The sequence below is a fragment of the Carettochelys insculpta genome, chromosome 2, assembly GCF_033958435.1.
Source record: "Carettochelys insculpta isolate YL-2023 chromosome 2, ASM3395843v1, whole genome shotgun sequence".
Lineage (NCBI taxonomy): Eukaryota > Metazoa > Chordata > Testudines > Carettochelyidae > Carettochelys > Carettochelys insculpta.
In genome coordinates this window covers 50,591,021-50,612,334 of record NC_134138.1, presented here as the reverse complement: position 1 = coordinate 50,612,334, position 21,314 = coordinate 50,591,021, and the positions used below count along the sequence as shown (strand labels likewise).

The 21,314-nt window shown below is 44.4% G+C and overlaps 1 protein-coding gene across 1 annotated transcript in view; it reads left to right on the top strand.

Annotated features, from left to right (window-relative positions):
* Positions 1 to 6,778: 6,778 nt before the first annotated feature.
* The window catches only part of LRRC69 (leucine rich repeat containing 69), a 72,530-nt gene continuing 57,994 nt past the window's right edge, over positions 6,779 to 21,314 (top strand). Inside the window, exons 1-2 of the mRNA XM_074985705.1 lie at positions 6,779 to 7,579; positions 18,189 to 18,315. Coding sequence (XP_074841806.1) covers positions 7,367 to 7,579; positions 18,189 to 18,315 — 340 coding nt within the window. The 5' untranslated portion in view covers positions 6,779 to 7,366. The remainder of the gene's footprint in view (positions 7,580 to 18,188; positions 18,316 to 21,314) is intronic.

Sequence of the window (21,314 nt, the reverse complement as noted above, 5' to 3'; positions counted from 1 at the left end):
ACTCACTGTAGTAAGGATGGTTCTTCGAGATGTGTCCCCGTGGGTGCTCCACCACCCGCCCATCCTCCCCGCTTTGGATCTCTGTTTAGTATTTTTCAGGAGCATCCGAGGCGGTTGGTCAAGGAACTGGCGGGGACTGGATCGTGCACGTGGCTGGGAGCGCGCAAGGGAGCGGCGCGCGCCGGTGCATGCGCGGTCCAGCAGAAACTGCTGGAAAGATCCGATCTGCGGCGCCGGGGTGAGCCCGACACCTATCGTGGAGCACCCACGGGGACACATCTCGAAGAACCAGCGTTACTCTGGTGAGTAACTTCTCTTTATCTACCAATCCCAAAGGATCATCAGACATATCACCTCCCAGGTTAATGAGTATTTTTCATCTTACCTAAATACATACATGCAACCAATATTTAATAACTAAAATAAAATATACCTGGTCAAAGTATTGGTTAAAATATCAGTATACCTAGTACAGTTTTGAGATTAGTTTCATAGCAGAGATGAAAAGTCTCAGAGATAGCCATGTTCGTCTATATCTGTGTAAAAATGAGGAGCCTTATATTGCCTTAGAGACTAACAGATTTAGTAAGGTATGAGCTTTCCTGGAAAAGAAAACCCACTTCATCAGATGGACTGGAGTAGAAATATAAAGACAGGTATATACGTCAGAAAATTACTGCAAAAGAAAGAAGGTATTGTCAAATGTAAATTAGGGTGATTGTTGTCATTCAGTGTAGTGGTGGGGAAGATCTGAATGTCCATCAAGGGGAAGTTGCCTCTGTGGATTATTAACCAATTAAGTCTCATTGAGGCCTAATGATATAGTATTTAATTTGCAAATATGCTCCTATTCAGCTAAATTGAATGGTCATGATCGCCCTGACTGATCACTCTAATTTATAATGGATAGTAACTTCTTTATTTTGCAATAATTTTCTTACATATATCCATTCTCCAGTCCATCTGATTAAGTGCGTTTTACTCACAAAAGCTTATGCCCTAATAAATCCATTAGTCTCTAAAGTGCTACAGGATTCCTTGTTTGTTTTTCATGGTAGAGATGGTGAGTTTGAAACTTCAAAGAGTTCTTTAAAAATCAGTCTGATCCCAATGGGACTGGAAATCTGTCTTGAGACTCAGGCTTCCCCTGCATATAATGTAGAGCCGATCTTAGATAAAGAGAGTGAGCACTCAAGATGCCTTTATATAATTCCAGCATGGAGCTTCTCTGGACAGGATGGAGTCCTTAGGTGAACAGTAGGCAATCAAGACTTTGAAGTAGACCTATTTCCTAAGCATCACCAGTAATTTGTACATGGATTAACATAAGGCAGTGGCCTGTTTTCCACTATTTGCAGGTGATTTGCAATGTACTCCAGAGAGAGCAATAGGTCGATATAATTATATTTACAGTTTATTTAAATGTTAAGATCTCCTTTTGATCTGAGTTAACAGAATACAACATAGACTAGAACTGTTTGATTACCCTGTTAACCTCTAAGAATATACACTCATCCCTCGTTAAATGAGTACTTTACTAATGAGTATTTGCTAAAATGAGGGGGACACATACCTACCTTTGCTCACTAGATGAGTGAACTCCCACCTGCTACTAGGAGCCTTCTCCCCCCCTCCCCCCCCTGCAGCTCCAGCCTGCTGCAGCCTGATCCCCATGCCTGCTGGCCTCACGGACCCAGCCGGCTGCAGCTTGAACCACCCTCACCTGCTCCGCAAACCCAACCCACTGCAGCCTGAAACTCTGCTAGCCTCACAGACCCAACCTACCACAGCCTTAACACACACCCCCCCGCCCACCAGGGACCCAACCTGCCACAGCCATAATGCCCCTTGTCTGCCCCACAGACCCAACCCACCATCAGGTTTTAACCCTTCCATCCTTCTGCTCATGGCCCCAAACTGCCCCCAGCCTTTAACCTACCCCAAACACCCCTCCCCCCCCCCCCCCCCCCCCCCGCAAACCCAAGTTTCACTTACCTTTCAAAAGCAATGCCATATGCTGCCACTCCTGCGCCAGTTAGGAGCACTTGGAACCAATCAGACTTTTAGGTGTATTTTAATGGGAATTTAGTGTCCCTCTTACGAGTTTTCACCTATGAGCAGAAAGTTGGGAACCAGCTGCACTCATATAGCGAGGGATGAGTATATATGTAAACATCCACCAATATGTCGCTAAAGGTTGAATTTGGATCATTTATCCTGTAGGATGGTTAACTCTGTTATTGTGTCACAGTGGGTCTCTATGGTTGTGTTCTGCAAACAATCTGCAGAGAGCAAACATCTTGTCTCTGCTGCCACAGGTGATATTGCAGTTCTGCTTCCATGAAAGCAATTGTGTCCTAGCCCTTCTGGATGGGGCCTTACCTCTGCTTTCCTTGCTAAGTGTTCTGTGGAGTACAAGGCATGGGGCGGGGGCTAGGGAGTCTGAACTGGGTTGCTAGTGGGGATGTGGCGGGGAAGGGATATAACTGGAAGGCAGTGGTACTGATGATGGGACTGGAGCGGTGAAGTTTGCTGTGAAAGGAGCAGGGTCCTCTCTCAAATGAATTTGAAAACATTGGTCAGCGTGTCTTCAAATGACAAGGATGCCATATGCACTTCACTCACAGGATCACTTTCTTCTGCTTGTTATTAAGGTAACTCTCTGCAGCCCCAGACCACTCTGTTACAAGTTGCATATCCCTCATTTTTGTGTTACTCTCCAACTGCCTGCTGCACCCAAATTTCCTCCTGTCCCTCCCTCCCGCACTCAGCCTTACTCGATCTTCATTAGTAGCTGCCCTGACTAGCATTGCATGCTGATGTGATGTTCCCGTGTACAGCGTGCTTAGTGCCCTCTACCGCATCTGACTCCCAGGTTCTGCTGTTCCCTTAAATGCAACCATTTTCTTTAGGTGTGGGCTCCTGTGCTTTCCTGACCACACACCATAGCATTGTGCTGGGACTGTTGCTTGGGCCATGTGAAGGGGTCTCTGTGTGTGGTTCATTCGGGCACAGTTTGTGGTAGGAGTTACTGACATGTAGCTGTTCTCCTTTGTTGAAATGCCACAAATTGCAGCTTCTCTCTTTCTTCCCTATTGTCCTCTAGTCCAGGGACAGCAAGTTGGGACATTTGCATCAGAATAGGGTACTTCTTACTTTCCCCATCTTCTGGTTCAGAGTAAGTGACAGAGGGAACCATCTGAGCTTATTCTGTGCAAAACTGTGAGCAAAGGTGGTATTTCTTCTAGTTTCCTTCAGTTTCTATAATAAAAATTTAATGCAGAAGTGGAATTAGTGTAAAATATTGTGAACAGTATTTGAAATATTTATGAATACCTTTGAGGAACACATTGAACAACTTTTCAACACTAAGTCTGTACTTTGGCCCATATGTGAGCCCATACTTGTTCTTTCCCGCTGATTATTTCAGACACATTTTCTCGGATTATTTCCCCAGCGTTGAAATGTAAGATTTTCATTCTATACTAAACTATTTCATATCCTGCGTTCTATTATCCAGAACTCTCAAATAACTGGCATCTCAACCATAATTAAATTTGTTTTCTGTAAATAGTTTAGTGAAAGCGAATACAAATAAATACAGTATAAGTTTACAATGTACAGTACTACTACTGGTAAAGTACTGTGTACATTTTTGTTTAATATCTAATCTTGTTTTTTTTAGTGTTATGCATTGCTACCTTTAACATAAGAACATAAGAATGGCCATACTGGGTCAGACCAAAGGTCCATCCAGCCCAGCATCCCATCTGCCGACGGTGGCCAATGCCAGGTGCCCCAGAGAAGGAGAACAGAAGACAATGATCAAGTGATTTATCTCCTGCCATCCATCTCCTGCCCTTGTTCTGAAGGCTAGGGCACCATACTTTATCCCTGGCTAATAGCCATTTATGGACCTAACCTGCAAAAATTTATCAAGCTCTTTTTTAAACCCTAATAGAGTCCTGGCCTTCACAGCCTCCTCGGGCAAGGAGTTCCACAGGTTGACTGTGCGCTGTGTGAAGAAAAATTTCCTTTTATTAGTTTTGAACCTACTACCCATCAATTTCATTTGGTGTCCCCTAGTTCTTGTATTATGGGAAAAGGTAAATAATTTTTCTATATTCACTTTCTCCACACCATTCATGATTTTATATACCTCTATCATATCGCCCCTCAATCGCCTCTTTTCCAAACTGAAAAGTCCCAGTCTCTCTAGCCTCTCCCCATATGGGACCCATTCCAAGCCCCTAATCATCTTAGTTGCCCTTTTCTGAACCTTTTCTAATGCCAATATATCTTTTTTGAGGTGAGGAGACCACATCTGCACGCAGTACTCAAGATGTGGGCGTACCATAGTTTTATATAGGGGAAGTATGATATCTTTTGTCTTATTATCGATCCCTTTTTTAATAATTCCTAACATCCTATTTGCCTTACTAACTGCCGCTGCACACTGCGTGGATGTCTTCAGAGAACTATCCACTATAACTCCAAGATCCCTTTCCTGATCTGTCGTACCTAAATTTGACCCCATCATGTAGTACGTGTAATTTGGGTTATTTTTTCCAACATGCATTACCTTACACTTACCCACATTAAATTTCATTTGCCATTTTGCTGCCCAATCACTCAGTTTGCTGAGATCTTTTTGTAGTTCTTCACAATCTGTTTTGGTTTTGACTGTCCTGAACAACTTGGTTTCATCTGCAAACTTTGCCACCTCACTGCTTACCTCATTTTCTAGATCATTGATGAACAAGTTGAACAGGATCGGTCCCAGGACTGACCCCTGGGGAACACCACTAGTTACCCTCCTCCATTGTGAAAATTTACCATTTATTCCCACCCTTTGTTTTCTGTCTTTTAACCAATTCCCGATCCATGAAAGGATCTTTCCTCCTATACCATGACCACCTAATTTACATAAAAGCCTTTGGTGTGGGACCGTGTCAAAGGCTTTCTGGAAATCTAGGTATATTATGTCCACTGGGTGCCCCTTGTCCACATGTTTATTAACCCCTTCAAAGAATTCTAATAGATTAGTTAGACATGACTTCCCTGTGCAGAAACCATGCTGACTTTTGCCCAAAAATTTGTGCTCTTCTACGTGCCTTGCAATTTTATTCTTTACTAGTGTTTCTACTAATTTTGCCTGGTACTGATGTTAAACTTATCAGTCTATAATTGCCAGGGTCTCCTCTAGAGCCTTTTTTAAATATTGGCGTTATATTGGCCGTCTTCCACTCATTTGGTACCAAAGTGGATTTAAAGGATAGGTTACAAACCACTGTTGTTAACTCCACAATTTCACATTTGAGTTCTTTCAGAACCCTTGGGTGAATACCGTCTGGTCCTGGAGACTTGTTACTATTCAGCTTATCAATTAACTCCAAAACCTCCTCTAATGTCACTTCAATCTGAGTGAGTCCCTCAGATTTGTCACCTAAAAAGGCTGGCTCAGATTTAGGAACCTCTGTAACATCCTCAGCCGTGAAGACTGAAGCAAAGAAATCATTTAATCGCTCCGCAATGGCACTGTTTTCCTTGATCGCTCCTTTTATATCTTTATCGTCCAAGGGCCCCACTGCTTTTTTAGTGGGCTTCCTGCTTCTAATGTATTTAAAAAACATTTTACTATCGTTTTTTGAATTTTTGGCTAGCTGTTCCTCAAAATCTTTTTTGGCTTTTCTTATTACATTGACACTTCATTTGGGAGTGTTTATGTTCCTTTCTATTTTCCTCACTAGGATTTGACTTCCACTTTTTAAAAGCTGCCCTTTTCTCTCTCACTGCCTTTTTAACATGGCTGTTTAGCCATGGTGGTTCTTTTTTAGGTCTCTTACTGTGTTTTTTTGATTTGGGGTATACATTTAAGTTGGGCCTCTAGTATGGCGTCTTTAAACAGTTTCCATGCAGCTTCCAGGGATTTTAGTTTAATTACTCTACCTTTTAGTTTCTGTTTAACTAGCTTCCTCATTTTAGTGTAATTCCCCTTTTTGAAATTAAATGCCAGAGTGTTTGACCGCTGCGGTGTTCTTCCCAACACAGGAATATTAAAAGTTGTTATATTGTGGTCACTATTTCCAAGCAGTCCCGTAACAGTTACCTCTTGGACCAGATCCTGCGTTCCAGTCAAGACTAGATCGAGAATTGACTCTCCCCTTGTGGGTTCCTGTACTAGCTGCTCCAAGAAGCAGTCATTTAAGGCATCAAGAAATTTAATCTCTGACTCCCGTCCTGAGGTGACATGCACCCAATCAATATGGGGATAATTGAAATCTCCTATTATTACTGTGTTTTTTATTTTGGTAGCCTCTCTAATCTCCCTTAACACTTCAGCATCACTATCACTGTCCTGGTTAGGTGGTCGATAATATATTCCTAATGCCATATTCATATTAGAGGAATGAATTGTTATCCATAATGATTCTATGGAACATTTTGATTCCTTTAGGATTTTTGCTTCATTTGATTCTATATTATCTTTCACATATAGTGCTACTCCCCCCGACCTGTTCTGTCTTTCTGATATAATTTATATACCTCTGTATTCAAAATATTTGAATATGTAGCAGCCTCCTGGTCCTAGGGTTGCTGGATATACAAGAGTTTACTGTATTTGGCTTTTGACAGCTGTAAGCCTGGAATGGGTGGGCTGGCAGGCCTACTGAATCGGGGGGACACTTGCCCCTGAGCCTGTCCTGTCAAAGGGCCTGAGGGTCTAGCACTATGGTGCTACTACTCTGCAGTGCAGCTCTGAGAGGCTGCAAGGGGAGCAGGGCTGGGCTGACTGTCCTAAGCCCTGCCTCTTCCATCCTTAGCTTTACCCCTTCTTGGGGGTAGGGACCTAGGCTGCCCCTCTCCCACATTGTTTCCTCTGGCTGTTGAAAGCCCTGGCAGCTGGTTTCTGACACATGGAAGCTGCCTGGTTGAAGCACAAGCTAGGGTGAAGCAACCCTCCCCCTTGGCTGCTAGGTATTCTCAGGTGCAGGTGACCCAGCAAGCAGAAAGCCTGCTTGAGAAATCTGCTGGCCTGGAGTTGCCCAGCTCGGTCTCATAGCCAGAGGCTACCTCTGGTACCCTAGTGTCTCCCCCCTCTTTCTTCCTTGTGCACCCATACCCTGTGCTCCAATCCCGGTGCCAGCCCCTCCTGCCATCGGTCATAGCCGGCAGGCGGGTCCCAAGTGCCTGCTGCACCCACGTTCCCTCCTGCCCCTCACTCCTGCCTGCAGCCCAGACCCTGCCGCAAGCCCTGCACCAGCGCAGGCCAGAGCTGCCCTTAGCCACGTCCAACATTTACCACCATCCATCCTCCGCCCAGCGCGCGCGGAGCCGGCCAGGGCGCGCGCGGCAGCGCCAGGGGATGGCCAAGCGGCCCCTTAACGGCAGCGCTATGGCGGAACGGCTGCTGCTGCGGGCGCGCCGGGGCGGTGCTGGGACCCGCTCGGTGTCGCTCCGCGGGATGCGGCTGCAGCGCCTCCCCCGGGGCCTGGCCAGCCTGCCGGGGCTGCGTGCCCTGAGCCTGCGCGACAACGAGCTGCGCTCCCTACCCGCGGAGCTGGGCCTCCTGAGCCGGGTGAGGCCCCCGCAGGCGGCGGCTGCTGCCCCCTTCCGCGCGGGGCTGTGGGCTGGGCCGCGCCTGGCCTGGCGGGGGCGCGCTCTGCTCCCAGTCGCCCAGCGCAGCTCCTCGGCGGGGAGGCGGCGGGCAGTTCACTCCTCGCCCCCACGGAGCCCGCAGCGCTGCGCTCCTGACGGGCTGCAGCCCGGCGTGTCCTCGGGGCCCGCGCCGCTGCCCCCCTCCGCCCCGGGGGGCCGTGTCCCCTTCGCCCTGCGGCCGCGGCTGCCCCTCGCAGGGGCAGGCAGGACTTTGCCCTCCGGGGTTGAGTCCGGGAGAGTCCCGCCCTCCTGCCTGTGCAGTCGGTGCAGCTTTGTCGCTCAGATGTCGTCCACAGGGGTGGCAGTTCCAGCTGCGGAGGGAAGAGCTTAGCTCAGACCTGTCTGACTGTCGCTGCCAGCTGCCATTGGCCATACCTACCTGCTGGCAAGCGCAGGGCCCCTGAGCTCAGGGCGACCATCCGTCCTGTGGCTGGCGGGACAGCCCCACATGCCGGGCTCCGGGCAGTTGTCCTGATTTATTCTCCAAACAGGGCTAATTACCCCGTATTTGCAGGGGGAGCAGTTGCAGCCCGGTGGAGACCTAGGAGCCGGACCTGCACGGCTGCGCCTGCCTTGCACCAGCTGGGAGCCGCACCCGCCCAGCTGCCACCTGGCTCCCACGTGAGGAGCCGGAGGTTGGAGCAGCATGGCTGCTTCGCGGTTCCCCACGCCTCGTGGGAGCCAGGAGGAGCACCAGCAACTGCTGCCTCCTTCTTAGTTCCTTGAGGCTCGGGGAAGCCAGGAGGAGCACAGGCGGCTGCCAGCTCCCCAAAGCGCGGGGAGCCCGGAGCCCACGTGTTTGGTTCTTGCCTGGTTCCCGGCTCCCGTGCTTCGGTGGAGCAGGGAGGAGCCACCCCTCCCTGCATATCTCCCTGACCTTCATTTGGGATAGGGAAATAGGGTCACCCGACCTCAGACTGACAGTTTTAGGGTACTTCTATTTTCATCACATTTTAATGCACTTTGTTTTGAACTTTAGCAGAAATAAGTGATGAATCCTGACAATGTGACAGGAAGGTACATACAGTTAGTAAAACATGATAGGTTGTATACTACCAGTGTCTCAAAACAGTGATTGGTCATCTTTTATAGTAGGTTCTCCTTGGTCTCTTTTCCCCCTTACATTTCATTCAGAGTTTTGAGCAGCTTCCTGGTTAATGGCAGATATCTATAACTAGTCACTGAATTGCCAGCAGTGCTTGTGTAAATTATCCAGAATTAATCAAAATGACACATGAAAGCTGTGTTGGTAATACAGATGATTTTAGTTTTTCAGGTATGATCAGATTGAATAAAGATTAACTAGCTATTGGATGAAGGGGAAGTATGATGTATGTATGGTAATCAACGGATTCTTATTGTTTTATTACCAAGTATGTAATCAGGGTGGTGCAGCTTTTCCATTCTAAAATAGTGTTTTTAATGTATCTTAAATATGATAGTAGAAGTTTTACTGCAGGCTGAAATTGGGTTTCATTGTGGTTAATAGTGGGAATTAATCTACATTTTTAAACCAATTTTTTTATAGTCTGGTAAAATTGAAACTACTTTAAAAATACTCATAAGCTGTAACCAGGGCAAAAATATGCACATATTTTTCCATTATTTTAAAAAGGATTTTTATTGAATGTTGAAGGGACAGTGGGGAATGCCGATCACCCCAAAATGAAATCTGAAAATGTTGTGAGACAGATTCTTTGCTATTCAGTGTATGTAATTCTGGAAAAGTTGCTTCTTTGTTGCATCAGAGTGTTTGTCTTTGTCAGCCTCTGGGTTTTAGATTTTTTTTTGTCATGGATGAATGCCTGCAAAAGGTTTAAATTCAGAGACAGTGTGTTCTCTGTTGACAAGCTGCCAGGTGAGCCAATGGTAAGAGAGGGGAAATTTTGAATAGAAGCAGTTGCCAGTGGAGGAGTCTCCCTCTTCCAACCACACACAAGAAAGACACAGAGAAGTTTGATTCTGAGCAGGCTTAGAAATTCAGTAAATACCCATGCCACAAGACAATCTGAGCATACAGATATATAAGTAGAAAGGAAATGTTTAGTCAGATGCAATCAGGTTATTTTTAATTTTAGTTTTGGTGTGGGACTGCTGCGGCTGGCTGATGTATCCCCTCCTAACTTTTAAACTGAATCCTAAAAAGTAATTCTCTGTGGCTTAACCTACCTTTTTTATTTGCTGTGTAACACCTAGCAATGAAATACGCTTTATCATGTAAATCTTTTGTTAATAAATCATCTTTTTTAAAGGCAATAATTTGATTCCTGTATCTTAGAAAAGGCCCTGAGTATATGCATGTCTAAGACTGAAAGGTCCACTCTCAGATTGCAGTTTAATTTCTTCCTCTTTGTTTTCAAGAAGGTTAAAAGCTTGGGGTTACCCCACAGGGAGACATCCCAAGTGTGTCTTCCTGATTTTTAAACAGGGATTTTCTCAGTTGGGTTGTGGTAGGTACCTCTCAGGGTCAGGAAATCTGTAACCTTGGGAAGATTTTAAACAGAAGCCTATAGAGGTAAGGTATTTTAAGGTCTGTTGTGGGCTCTCACCTTCTGCAATGAGATTCTGCGTCTACACTAGCAAGTTCTTTCAAATTATTTTTCAAAAGTAGATTCTCTTTCAAAACATCCAGCGGAATGTCTTCATACAAAAAGCGCTCTTTTAAATTAAATTGAAAGAATGCAGCGCTCCTTTTGAAAGTGGTCTTCCACTCCCATTTCAGGAAAAGTGCCTGCTTTCAAAAGCTTCTTTTGAAAGTAGGCGCTCCACGGGCCCTTTTCTTCAAAAGAGCTGTCCTCGTGGCACCTAATTTTCGATCCCTGGCCTCTTCTTTTGAAAGAGCAGGGGCTGTGTGGACGCTGTCTTTCAAATCAGCAGATCACTCTTTTCATCTGCTTTTTTGTGTGTGGACGCATTCTTTTGAAAGAAGTTCTTTCAAAAAAGATCTTTCAGGAGGACTCCTTTTGAAAGATTGCTGCAGTGTAGATGTAGCCAGAGTGTCAAAGTGGAGACTAGCCTCTACATGGTGCCAGGGTTGGGATCATTTTGAACCATGAACACAGACCTCACAATTTTAACAAGATATTTTTTTTCTTTTGCTGTTTGGAAGTTTGGGGATTTTTTCCCCTCTTTGTTCTGTTGCTGCCTGAGGAGGAGAAGGCACACAGAATAATTGAACTTCAAAGTCAAAGAGGCCAAACCAAACAGTTTTCTTTTCTTTTCTTTTTTTTTTTTTCCTAGTTTTTGGGGCAACCTGGATAGCTGGGTAGAAAAGGGCAGGAAGCACCCTAATGCAAGAATTTGGGGGAGGGGCACATTAGTCTGGAAACAACCCTTTACATGAGCCAAATGTCCCAATCCAGGAAGGAAGGACTGGACCTTCATTCTGAGGGGCCAGCAAGAAGTAGCCCAACGGAGATGGACACCAGTGGGTCAGCTCTACCCTTGCCACACAATGGATCTCAGGGTGGCGGGCTTCCTTGCAGACAGCTACCTTGCTCACTGAGGGGGAGATGGAGTTTTTAGAAATGAGGCATGAGTAAGTGAAACATGCCCAAGTGGAAGCAGAGGTAAGGTACACGGAGGTGGAAAGCAGGCAGATATTGAACAGGATAAGCCTAAAGCAAGATGCTCCACGTGCACCATCGAATTGCCTTGCCCCAACTCCTCCAGTCATCGTTCAACATGCTAGAAAATTTCCCATGTACTGGATCGGAGATAGTGTAGAAGACGTCTTCCTAAATTTTGAGAGGACCAGTTAGGAGTACAACATCCCCCAAATCACTACGTGATAGACTTAAGGTCCCAAATCACTGGACCCTTACTAGGAAGGACAGCTGACATGCCTGAGGACACTATCAATGATTATGAACTGTTAAAGGAAGAGGCCAGAAAGATAATGGGCCTTGCTGCTGAACTGGCCCCTTGCTGTTTCAGAGCCCTAAGGTGGCACCAGGACGTTGTATTTCCTGAACATGTCCATAATGTAGCCAAAGGCTGGAAAACATGGATCTCAAAAGAGAAGGCTCACACCTGGGAAAAGTTATTTCCTGATGTAAATGGAACAGTTCCTAGAGGGTGTTCCTGGACATATTAGAGAGTACATCCTAGATGGGAAGCCCAGTCACTAACACTGCTTCTACACTGGCCCCTCCCTTCTGGAACGGGCATGGTAATGAGGGAGTTTGGAATATGCTAAAGAGGCCCTCCATGAATATGCAGCACCTCATTAGCATAATAGCAGATGTGTGCAATTCAAAAGTGCCGCTTTTGGAATGCACGCTGCCCCTATAGACAGGGGCCTTTCGAAAGGACTCTCAGACTTCAAAAGCCCCCTCTTCCTCAAACCAAATAGGAAGAAAGGTTTTCAAAGTCTGGGGGTCCTTTTGAAAGGCTGTCGTCTTCATGGGTGGTGTGTGTTCTGAAAGCGGCACTTTCAAAGTGTGTGCGGCTGCTATTACTCTAATGAGGAGCTGCATGTCCATGGCAGTGCCTGATGAGCATCTTTCGAACTCCCTTGTTACCATGCTCTTTCCAAACGGGAGGGGCAGTGTAGACGTTGCCCAAGAGAGGTGGGAGTACTCTGTGCTTGATGGGTGGAGCAGAGGGGAAAAACAGAACGGACAGCAGTTCGTGGAACCAGAAGGGAGCTCCACAGGGAACATCTAAAGATGAGGGGCAATCCAAGAACCCACCTCACAATGAAGGGCCTTATCCATGTCAAGAGAGGCCACAGATACCCTTTCACCCCAACCCCCCATTCTCCAACAACCCACCATGCTCCAATGATACACCAGTCAAGTGCTGTTTTAAATGTAATGATCCGGGACAAGTAAAGGCCTACTGTCACAAGAACATCAATAGAGTGCAGTTCATTGCACTGGGGTCACACCAAGAGTCCTCAGGAACAGGTGATTCTCAGATATCCCTAAAGTGAAGGGAAACTAAATGTGGGTGGAAAGAAAGTTATTGCTTGGAGAGACACAGAAGCAGAGGTAATCTGTAATCCACCAGTCCCTAGTGGGCTCCACATTCACCAATCCAGAGTCCAAAGTCACAGTTCAACCCTTCAGTGTGCACTCTTTTGACCTGCCTACAGCCAAGTTGCCTGTTACATACAAGAGCTGGTCTGGAAGTTGGACTTTTCCAGTCTATGATGACTATCTGATTTATATGCTGGTGGGAGAAGACCTAGCCAATCATGTGAAACAAGTCCAGGTGGTGGAAATGGTCACCTGGACCAGGGCTAAGTAAGCACTTACACCTAACCTAGTACCTGAGCCTTCTACCAGGAGACAGTCTGTGCACCTGGACACTCCAGGCCCAGAAACCCAGACAGGTGATGGAACAAGCTCCAGAGCCAGAATTGGAGTCAGCAGCAGAGGGTGCTATAAAGCCTGCAGTAGTGACTGAACCTGTAAAAGAGGCACCACTGGAGTCTACAGTGTAACCCAGTGCAGCAGCAGAAAGTGGGTCCCAACCAGCAGCTGTACCCACTTCACCTGCATCACTTCCACAGGGACAAAACCCACAAACCAACAAAGAGATGATGTTTCCAGCATCAAGAGAGCAGTTCCAGGCAGAACAGAAAACTGATGAAAAGCACAAGGGAGCTTGGATGGCGACCAGAAGCAACCTGCCACTTCTCACCTCTTCTGTCAGGTCCAGGTTTGTGGTAAAAAGAAGGCTTCTATACAAAGAGACTCTGGTACACAAGGAAGATTGGCATTCTCAGAGACAGTTGACAGTTTCACCTGAGTACAGCGAAAAGCTCTTGAGCTTAACCCATGATCACCCTAGTGGCCATTCTGGGATGAACAGCACCAAAAACTGACTGGATTAGAAGGGAATGAGGAGAGGAAGTGGCTAGCTATGTCTGACCTTGTGACATGTGCCAGCGGGTGAGGAAGCCCCAAGACCAGGTCAGGGCACCTCTCCATCCCACAATAGAGGTTCCATGTCAGCATGTAGCTGTGGATATTATGGGTCCTTTCCCTAAAAATACCTCTATAGGGAAATGGTTCATACTGATTCTTGTGGATTTTGCAACCCAATATCCTGAAGCTATTAGTAGTAGTAGCAGGGAGCACTACAGCCAGGAATGTGTACCAGACTCTAACAGATATTTTTGCCAATGTAGGTTGGCCCTCAGAAATCCTCAGGGACTGAGGGACAAATTTCCCAGCAGAGACTATGCAATGTCTTTGGGAAGCTCATAGGGTGAAACATCTAGTTGCCAATGCCTACCACCATTAAACAAATGAGCTGGTGGAAAGATTTAGTGGAACTTTGCAAGCCATGATATGTACATTTGTAAACAAATGCTCCAATGATTGGAACTTGGTGATACAATAGTTACTGTTTGCCTATAGAGATGTCCCACATCCCAGGTTGGGATTCTCATCTTCTGAGTTCGTGTATGGCCATGAAGTTAAGGGTCTCTTGCAATTATTAAAGCAGCAGTGGTAGGGGACTACCCCTACTCCAGGAACCAACATTTTGGATTTTGTACACAACTCATAAAATACCAGTAGAGACTCTTTAAACCTCACTCAAGAGAATTTGCAGACTTCTCAGCAAAAGCAAAAGCGGAAGCAAAAGCAAAAGGCCTGCTATGATAAATGTGCCAGAGAGTAGGGGAGCAAGGTAGGGGAGCAAGTCATGGTCTTGAAGGTGCTCTGGGCCAATAAGATGTCATAGTCCAAGAGCACCTAGGCAAGGTTAATTAACTCATAGTCTTCCCAGGTCCTGACCTTAAGCTGAAAATACATCATGTTAATTTTCTAAAGCTCTTTTTTTCCCGAGAATTCAAAGGTCTTCAGTTTACCTCCCAGAGAAGGAGGATGCTTGAAAGAGCCTACTATGACAGGAAAGAAAATAATGGAGTAGTAGAGGTAACCATTTCCATGAACCTTGGCTGTAAGTGTCAAGGGAAATCATGGAGCTGTGTACCAGGTTTACCCCGGTGTTCTCAGCCACCCTGGGGTGGAGTGAATGGGCATTGCATTTCATTAACACAGGTGATGCTCACCCAGTCAGGGCCCAACCCTACTGAATGGCTCTTTCATCCAATGTGTCTATAGATAAGGAGATCAAGGACATTCTAAAAAATGGGTGTAATTTGCCCTTCTGGAAGTGCATGGGCTTCTCCAGTAGTCCTAATTCCCAAACTAGATGGAGAAATATGGTTTTGTGTGGACTACTGTAAACTGAATGCTGTGACTTACCTAGACAACTATCCAATGACATACACAGGTGATCTACTGGAGAAACTGGGACACACCCAGTTCATCTCCACCTTATACTTCTAAGGTATACGTTCAAGTACCTCTGGATGATTCAGCCAAGCGAAAGGTCAGTCTTCATTACACATGCAGAGCTGCATAAATTTAAAGTTCTACCTTTTGGGCTAAGCAATGCACCCACATCCATCCAAAGACTTGTAGATAATCTGCTAGCTGGATTTGGCAAATTTGCTGTAGCCTATTTGGATGATGTGGCTGTATTCTCTGATTTAAGGTTTGAATACCTAGAGCACCTTCAAGCTGTCTTCCAGTGCATAAAGGAGGCAGGGCTGACTGTTAAGGCTGAGAAAAATGTCAAATTGGCTTAAACAGGGAGATTTACTTTGGACACCAGGTGGGCCAAGAAACTATCAACCCTCCATGAGCAAAAATAGAGGCTATCCACAGCTGGACAATCTTTTGAGTCAAAGAAACAGATCCACTCCTTCCCAGGCTTGCCTGTATATTACATGCAGTTTGTACCATGCTATAGTCAGATCTCCACACCACTAACTTAACCAAAAAGAAACAATCAAATGTGGTCAAGTGTACTGACCAGTTGTCAAGAAGCTTTTAAGCAGCGTAAGGCTGCCCTGATGTCTGACCCTGCATTAAGAACCCCAAACTATAACCAGGCTTTTGTGGTTACCACAAATGCATCTGAGCATGGCATGAAAGCAATTTTGATGCAGATAAGGGCAGATCAATAATTCTACCTTATAGTGTTTCTCAGCAAAAAACTTCTTAAAGGGAAAGGCTCTGGTCTGTCACAGAGAAAAACAGCTATGCTATTGTGTATTCTCTAAAGAAACGACAACCATATGTGTGAGGACAATGCTCTCATCAGCAGATGAACCGTTCTTCACTGAAGTGGCTTCATACAGTCAAAGATTAGTAAGAAACTCCTTAGATTTTGGCTCTCCAAGACATACAAAACATTTCAGAAGCTTCTATCAAAGTAGATAATGCACTCTCCCAAGAGGAGTTTCTAAACTCAGCCAGTTAGAACTCTTCCAGTATATCAGGCATTATACTCCACAAATACATGAGCATTTTGTTGGTTTTTTATGTAAACCATAGTAATGTCAAAGTGTGCAAGTATGTTATTAACCTTGTTTCTTCTAGGACCTCACAAGGGAAATTACAGCCAGTGGGGACATACCTTGCATCAAGGTATGTAATTGTGGGTGGGGTAGAAGAGGAAAGGAGGTGTGTCATGGATGAATGCCTGCAAGGGGTTAAACCCAGAGAGAGTGGGTTCCCTTTTGGCAAGCAGCCAGGTGAGCCAATCGGAAGAGAGTGTAATTTTTAAATTGAAGCAGTTGCAGGAGTCTTTCTTTTGTGTGGCTGAAGGAGAGAGAGAGAGACAGAGATGTTTAACCCTAAATAGGCTTAAGAAATTCAGTAAATACCCATGCTACAAGGAAATCTGGGCATACAGATACATAAATAGAAAAGAAATGTTTAGTCAGATGCGATCAAGTTATTTTTAATTTTAGTTTTGGTGTGGGACTTCTGAGGCTGGCTGATGTATTCCCCTGTAACTTTTAAATTGAATCCCAGAGAAGTGATTCTCTGTCCTTTAATTTACTTATTTTACTTGCTCTGTAATACCTAGCAACCAAATACGCTTTATCATGTAAATCTTTTGTTAATAAATCACCTTTTTTAAAGACAATAATTTGTTTCCTGTGTCTTAGAACAGGGTCTGAGTATATGCATGTCTAAGACTGGGAGTATCAGAGAAGTAGCTGTGTTAGTTTGTATGTTCAGGAACAACAAGAAGTCCTGTGGCACCTTATAGACTAGTAGATATTTTGCAGTATAAGCTTTTGTGGGCAAAGACCTGCTTCGTCAGCTCTATGAGTGTGGGGAGGGTGGTGGTTTCAGAGGGGTATTTGAAGAGTGGGGTCCCAGTAAAAGAGAGGGCCAGAGCTGACAAGGTCTGTTCAGTCAGGGTGGAAAAGGCCCATTATCAGTAGTATGCATGAAGAGAGGAAAAAACAGGTCAGATAAAACAGCGGGGATATGGCCCATTGTCAGTCTAATATGGAGATGTTAACACCTAGGGCAGAGAGGCTCCTTTTGTAAGGTGTGAGCCACTGCCAGTCTCTGTTTAATCCTTGTTTAATGGAGTCAAATTTGCAAATCAATTGCAGCTCAGAGATTTCTCTTTCCATTTGATTTTTGAAATTTCTTTGTTTCAGGACTGCCACCCTTAAATCTGCTACTGAGTGTCCAGGGAGACTGAAGTGTTCCCCCACAGGCTTCTGTATATTACCATTCCTGATGTCTGATTTATGTCCATTTATTCTTTTACGTAGAGACTGTCCAGTTTGGCCAATGTAAATTGCAGTGGGGCATTGATGGCACATGATGGCATATATTATTATATATTAAGGTCTGCTATCAGATTGCAGCTTAATTTCTTCCTCTTTTTTTTTCAGGCTGTCTCCTGTGGGAGGGTTAAAAGCGTCGCATTACCCCACAGGGAGACATCCCAAGTGTGTCTTCCTGATTTTTAAGAGGGACTATCTCAGTTGGGTTGTGGCAGGTACCTCTCAGGATCAGGAAGTCTGTAACCTTGGGAAGCTTTCAAACAGAAGCCTATAGAGGCGAGGTATTTTAAGGTCTTTTGTGCGCCCCCACCTTCTGCAGTTGGTGCGTGAAAGTTGGGAATAGCCTTAACGCGGTGTAAGATATGTAATTTTTTTTTCAGGGGCGTGAAGATTAGTTTTGAGTGTCAAAAATATGTATGCATACTAAATAAACTACACTAATTCCTAGATCTGGAGGGTAACATGATTGAGCATTTCTTCACAATCATTCCAATTCCATGTGAGAACTGTTCTGTTAATTATACCAGTAATGATTGATTTCAACAGTGTCTCTGCATTTACATTTGTGTAAATGGGAACAGAATCCAGCTCCTTTTCTTGGTATTATTAATTTGTTATGTATTTTGCTGGCAGTTTATTTAGTAGATTTATGTTAATTGACTAAAAGAGTGAAATGGTATTTTCTTAAAGCTAATTTTATACCATATGAGATTGGTTTATTATATGTACTTTGAATATATGAATTGATTTTCTGTAATATAGGGGAAATAAAAGGGAAATTTAATAAAGATCTTACGTTCTTGAACACTTTTTTTCTTGTTTGAAAATATGATGAGCTTGTTTTTTCAGTCTTTCTTTGCTAAGGAGGATACAATGTATAAATACTCTTCTGAACATCTCTTTATAGTTGAGGGAACTAAATTTGGGAAACAATATCTTTGAGGAAATTCCAGAACAGCTGAAGTATCTCAATTCATTGGAAAAACTTCACTTGTTTGGAAACAAGATTGCTACAATATCACCCTCAGTATTTGGTGAGTTAATGTAAAATCAAAACAGACAAATAATTGGTGTTTTTAGAATTAAACTATAACAACACATTAGCTATTTCATATATTCTTACTGAACAGTATTTTTCATTAAAGCGTGCAGGTTTTTTCCATATCTGTTTTATAAAGTTCTTAATCCCTTTATTATGGAAAATTGAAATGCTTGGAAGAAAAAGTTACCTGTTAATGCAATATGCAGGTTTCTTTACAGGCCTCCTTAAATTAGTTATGTAATCAATGGCAAGGGCACTGGAACTTTCCCAAAAGTGTGGGAAATTGGGGGCAGAGGCCCCACCTGCTCAAAATAAGGTCAGGGCCAAAAGCAGCCATATGCACATGGCAAGTGGAGGGCTCCAGGCTCCCCACAGCTGCCTATGTGGCTGACCAAGCTCCATCTGGGCAGCAGAGAGAGCTCTTCAGAGCCACAGCTCAGCTATGATAAGAACTGCACAGAGAGTTGTGAGGAGCCATGGTGTATCCTCTATTTGCCCACAGTGAAAGGGGCCAGAGAAGAGCAGCTCCCGGCCCTCATTCCTGCCCCTGAACCTCATGCCCAGGGCAGGTGGAGGATCCAGGCCATGGCTCCCCTCAGATGCCCATGAGGCTCTTACCATGGCCCATCTGTAGCTCTGAGGCACCCTATCCACCCAACTGGAACTGGGCTTGGGAAAACTACCAGCATGGTGTTGCAGACCTTCCTTATCCACCTCCCCTGGGCCAGACAGGGAGCCCAGCAACTAATGATATAAGCTGAGGTCCACTCCCAGCACTTCCATGCTCCGTGGACAAGGTGGAAAGTCTAGAGAGCTTCCACAACTTGCCTGGGTTCCGCAGCTGGGCTCCACCAACAGCTGGTCTGGCTGAGTGGTAGGGTAGGGCCTTGGGGTACTAGGAGGAGAAAGGGACTTAGTCTACCATGATGGGTATGAGGGCCTTGTTTTCCTGGTTCCCCCTGTTTCAGTGCCTCGAATGAATCTACCAGTATTGTACATGGTTGGTGGGATTGCCTCTTGCTTCTGTTTGAGATGCAGTTTGGCATTTATAACTAAAGATACAAATGAGGTTAACAATACAAATTTCCAGCTTTTCTTATTTTAAACGTCTACTTGGTATTGGACTCCTTCACCAAACCTCTTCTGACAAAAACCCCAATGTTTTATTTAATATTATATTCATTATGGTAATGCTCAAGAGGCCCTGATCAGAATTCAACCTAGTTGTGTTGGCTGATACAGAAAAGTTAACTACTAGAACAACTTACCAAGGCCTGTGATGGATTTTCCATCACTGGAATTTAAACAAACATTGCATATTTTTCTAAAATATATACTAAAGTTAAAATGAAATAATGCAGTGAAGTCCGCTGGTCTGTTTTATGTAGAAGGTTGACATGGGTGATCACAGTGGTCCCTTCTGGCCTTGTACAAAACAGAATGAAACCACTTTATCTTCATCACAAGATAAAATAACCTCACATCTCAAAAGTAAAGAAAATGTTCTTCAAAATCTGTGCAAAGCCAACGTTTTCATGCAGGTCTATTTTAGAGCTAAAAGAATAAATGACAGCTATTAACAACAGCCATTTGCAAAAAAAGCAACAAAGAATCTAAATTATAAGAAGAGGTGCTCGCCATAAGCATGCTGTCTTTCTATGATGGAATAATTGTACCCCAGAGTCAGCATACTCTATTACTACCAGCATGAGTTATGACAGCACAGTGATTCATTATGCTTACAGTGCTGTTCTTCAGAAAGAGTAAAACAGAGTATAATAGACTATAAAATAAAGTCAAATTTTAAGTGTAGTAGCCATGTTGGTCCTAGGACAAGAGAGAGAGAAGGGAGGTAAAGTAGCATCTTTTATTAGGCCAGCTTCCATTAATGAAAAACACGTTTGTGCTGCACAGAGCTCTTCTTCAGGGTCAGGAAAAGAATTCAGTCTCACTGTTAAATAGAAGGTGAAAGAGATCGAATAGGTGATAAATGCTTACGATAAACTAAGGGATCATTCAGAGTAAAGTGGGCCCATTCACAGCTCCATAGACATATAAGGGGCATTGCTGGGTTACAAATTATTGTAATAATTGTAATTATTGTAATAAGCCATAAATACATTTTCTTTATTAAGAACATGGTTCTTAGTGTCTAGCAAAATCATGAATTTAGGCTTCTAGGCTTATTTTTTAAAATGCTGTGCAGGTTTCCTTTGAGAATGAGAATTGATAGGTCAGAAAAAGTGATGGCTTTGTGACAAGTGTTCACTCAGAGGTTATGTGGTGTTTTCCTGTGTGCGTTCTTTTGAGAACACGACTCTCTGGTTTCACCCACATACTTGTTATTGGAGCATTTGGTGCACTTAATGAAATACACCACATATTGTGGTACGTATGTGTCAGACACACAGATCTTGATATGTGTATTGTGGAGGGGGTGCCGATCATAATAGTAGAGGGGGTATGTTCACAGGTTTTGCATTTGTTGTTCTGGCAGAGTCCACTGCTGCACTGAGTTGTTGTGTCCTGATCTGTCCTCAGCTTGCTTCTGACGATGAGTTTGAAGACACTTGGAGGTTGTTTGAAGGCCAGAAGAAAGGGGTTCAAGAAATATTTCTTTCAGGATGGGGCAAGCCATTCTGAATATGGGTTGTAGAAAAATTATATTACTCTGTGGGGTGGTAGGTGACATCTAGGGATGTGTAATCGGAGAGGGTTTTATTTTTGTATTGAAACAAGTTCTCCTGGGGGCATTTGGGTGGCCTGTGATGTGATCTACTTGTCTGGTGGAATGTCATTGTTTGGTAATATGGTTTTGTGTGTGGCAAGGTATATAATCTGTGCTTTCTTGGAGCATATTTTATTTTTTCTAGGGTGTGCTTGCAGTGGTTACTGGATCTGTGAAGGTGTGTGAGGCGATCAGTGCATTTCTTGTATGTAACTGTGTATATGGAAGCTTCCATATGCTGAACTACAACTTCCATTGTTGAA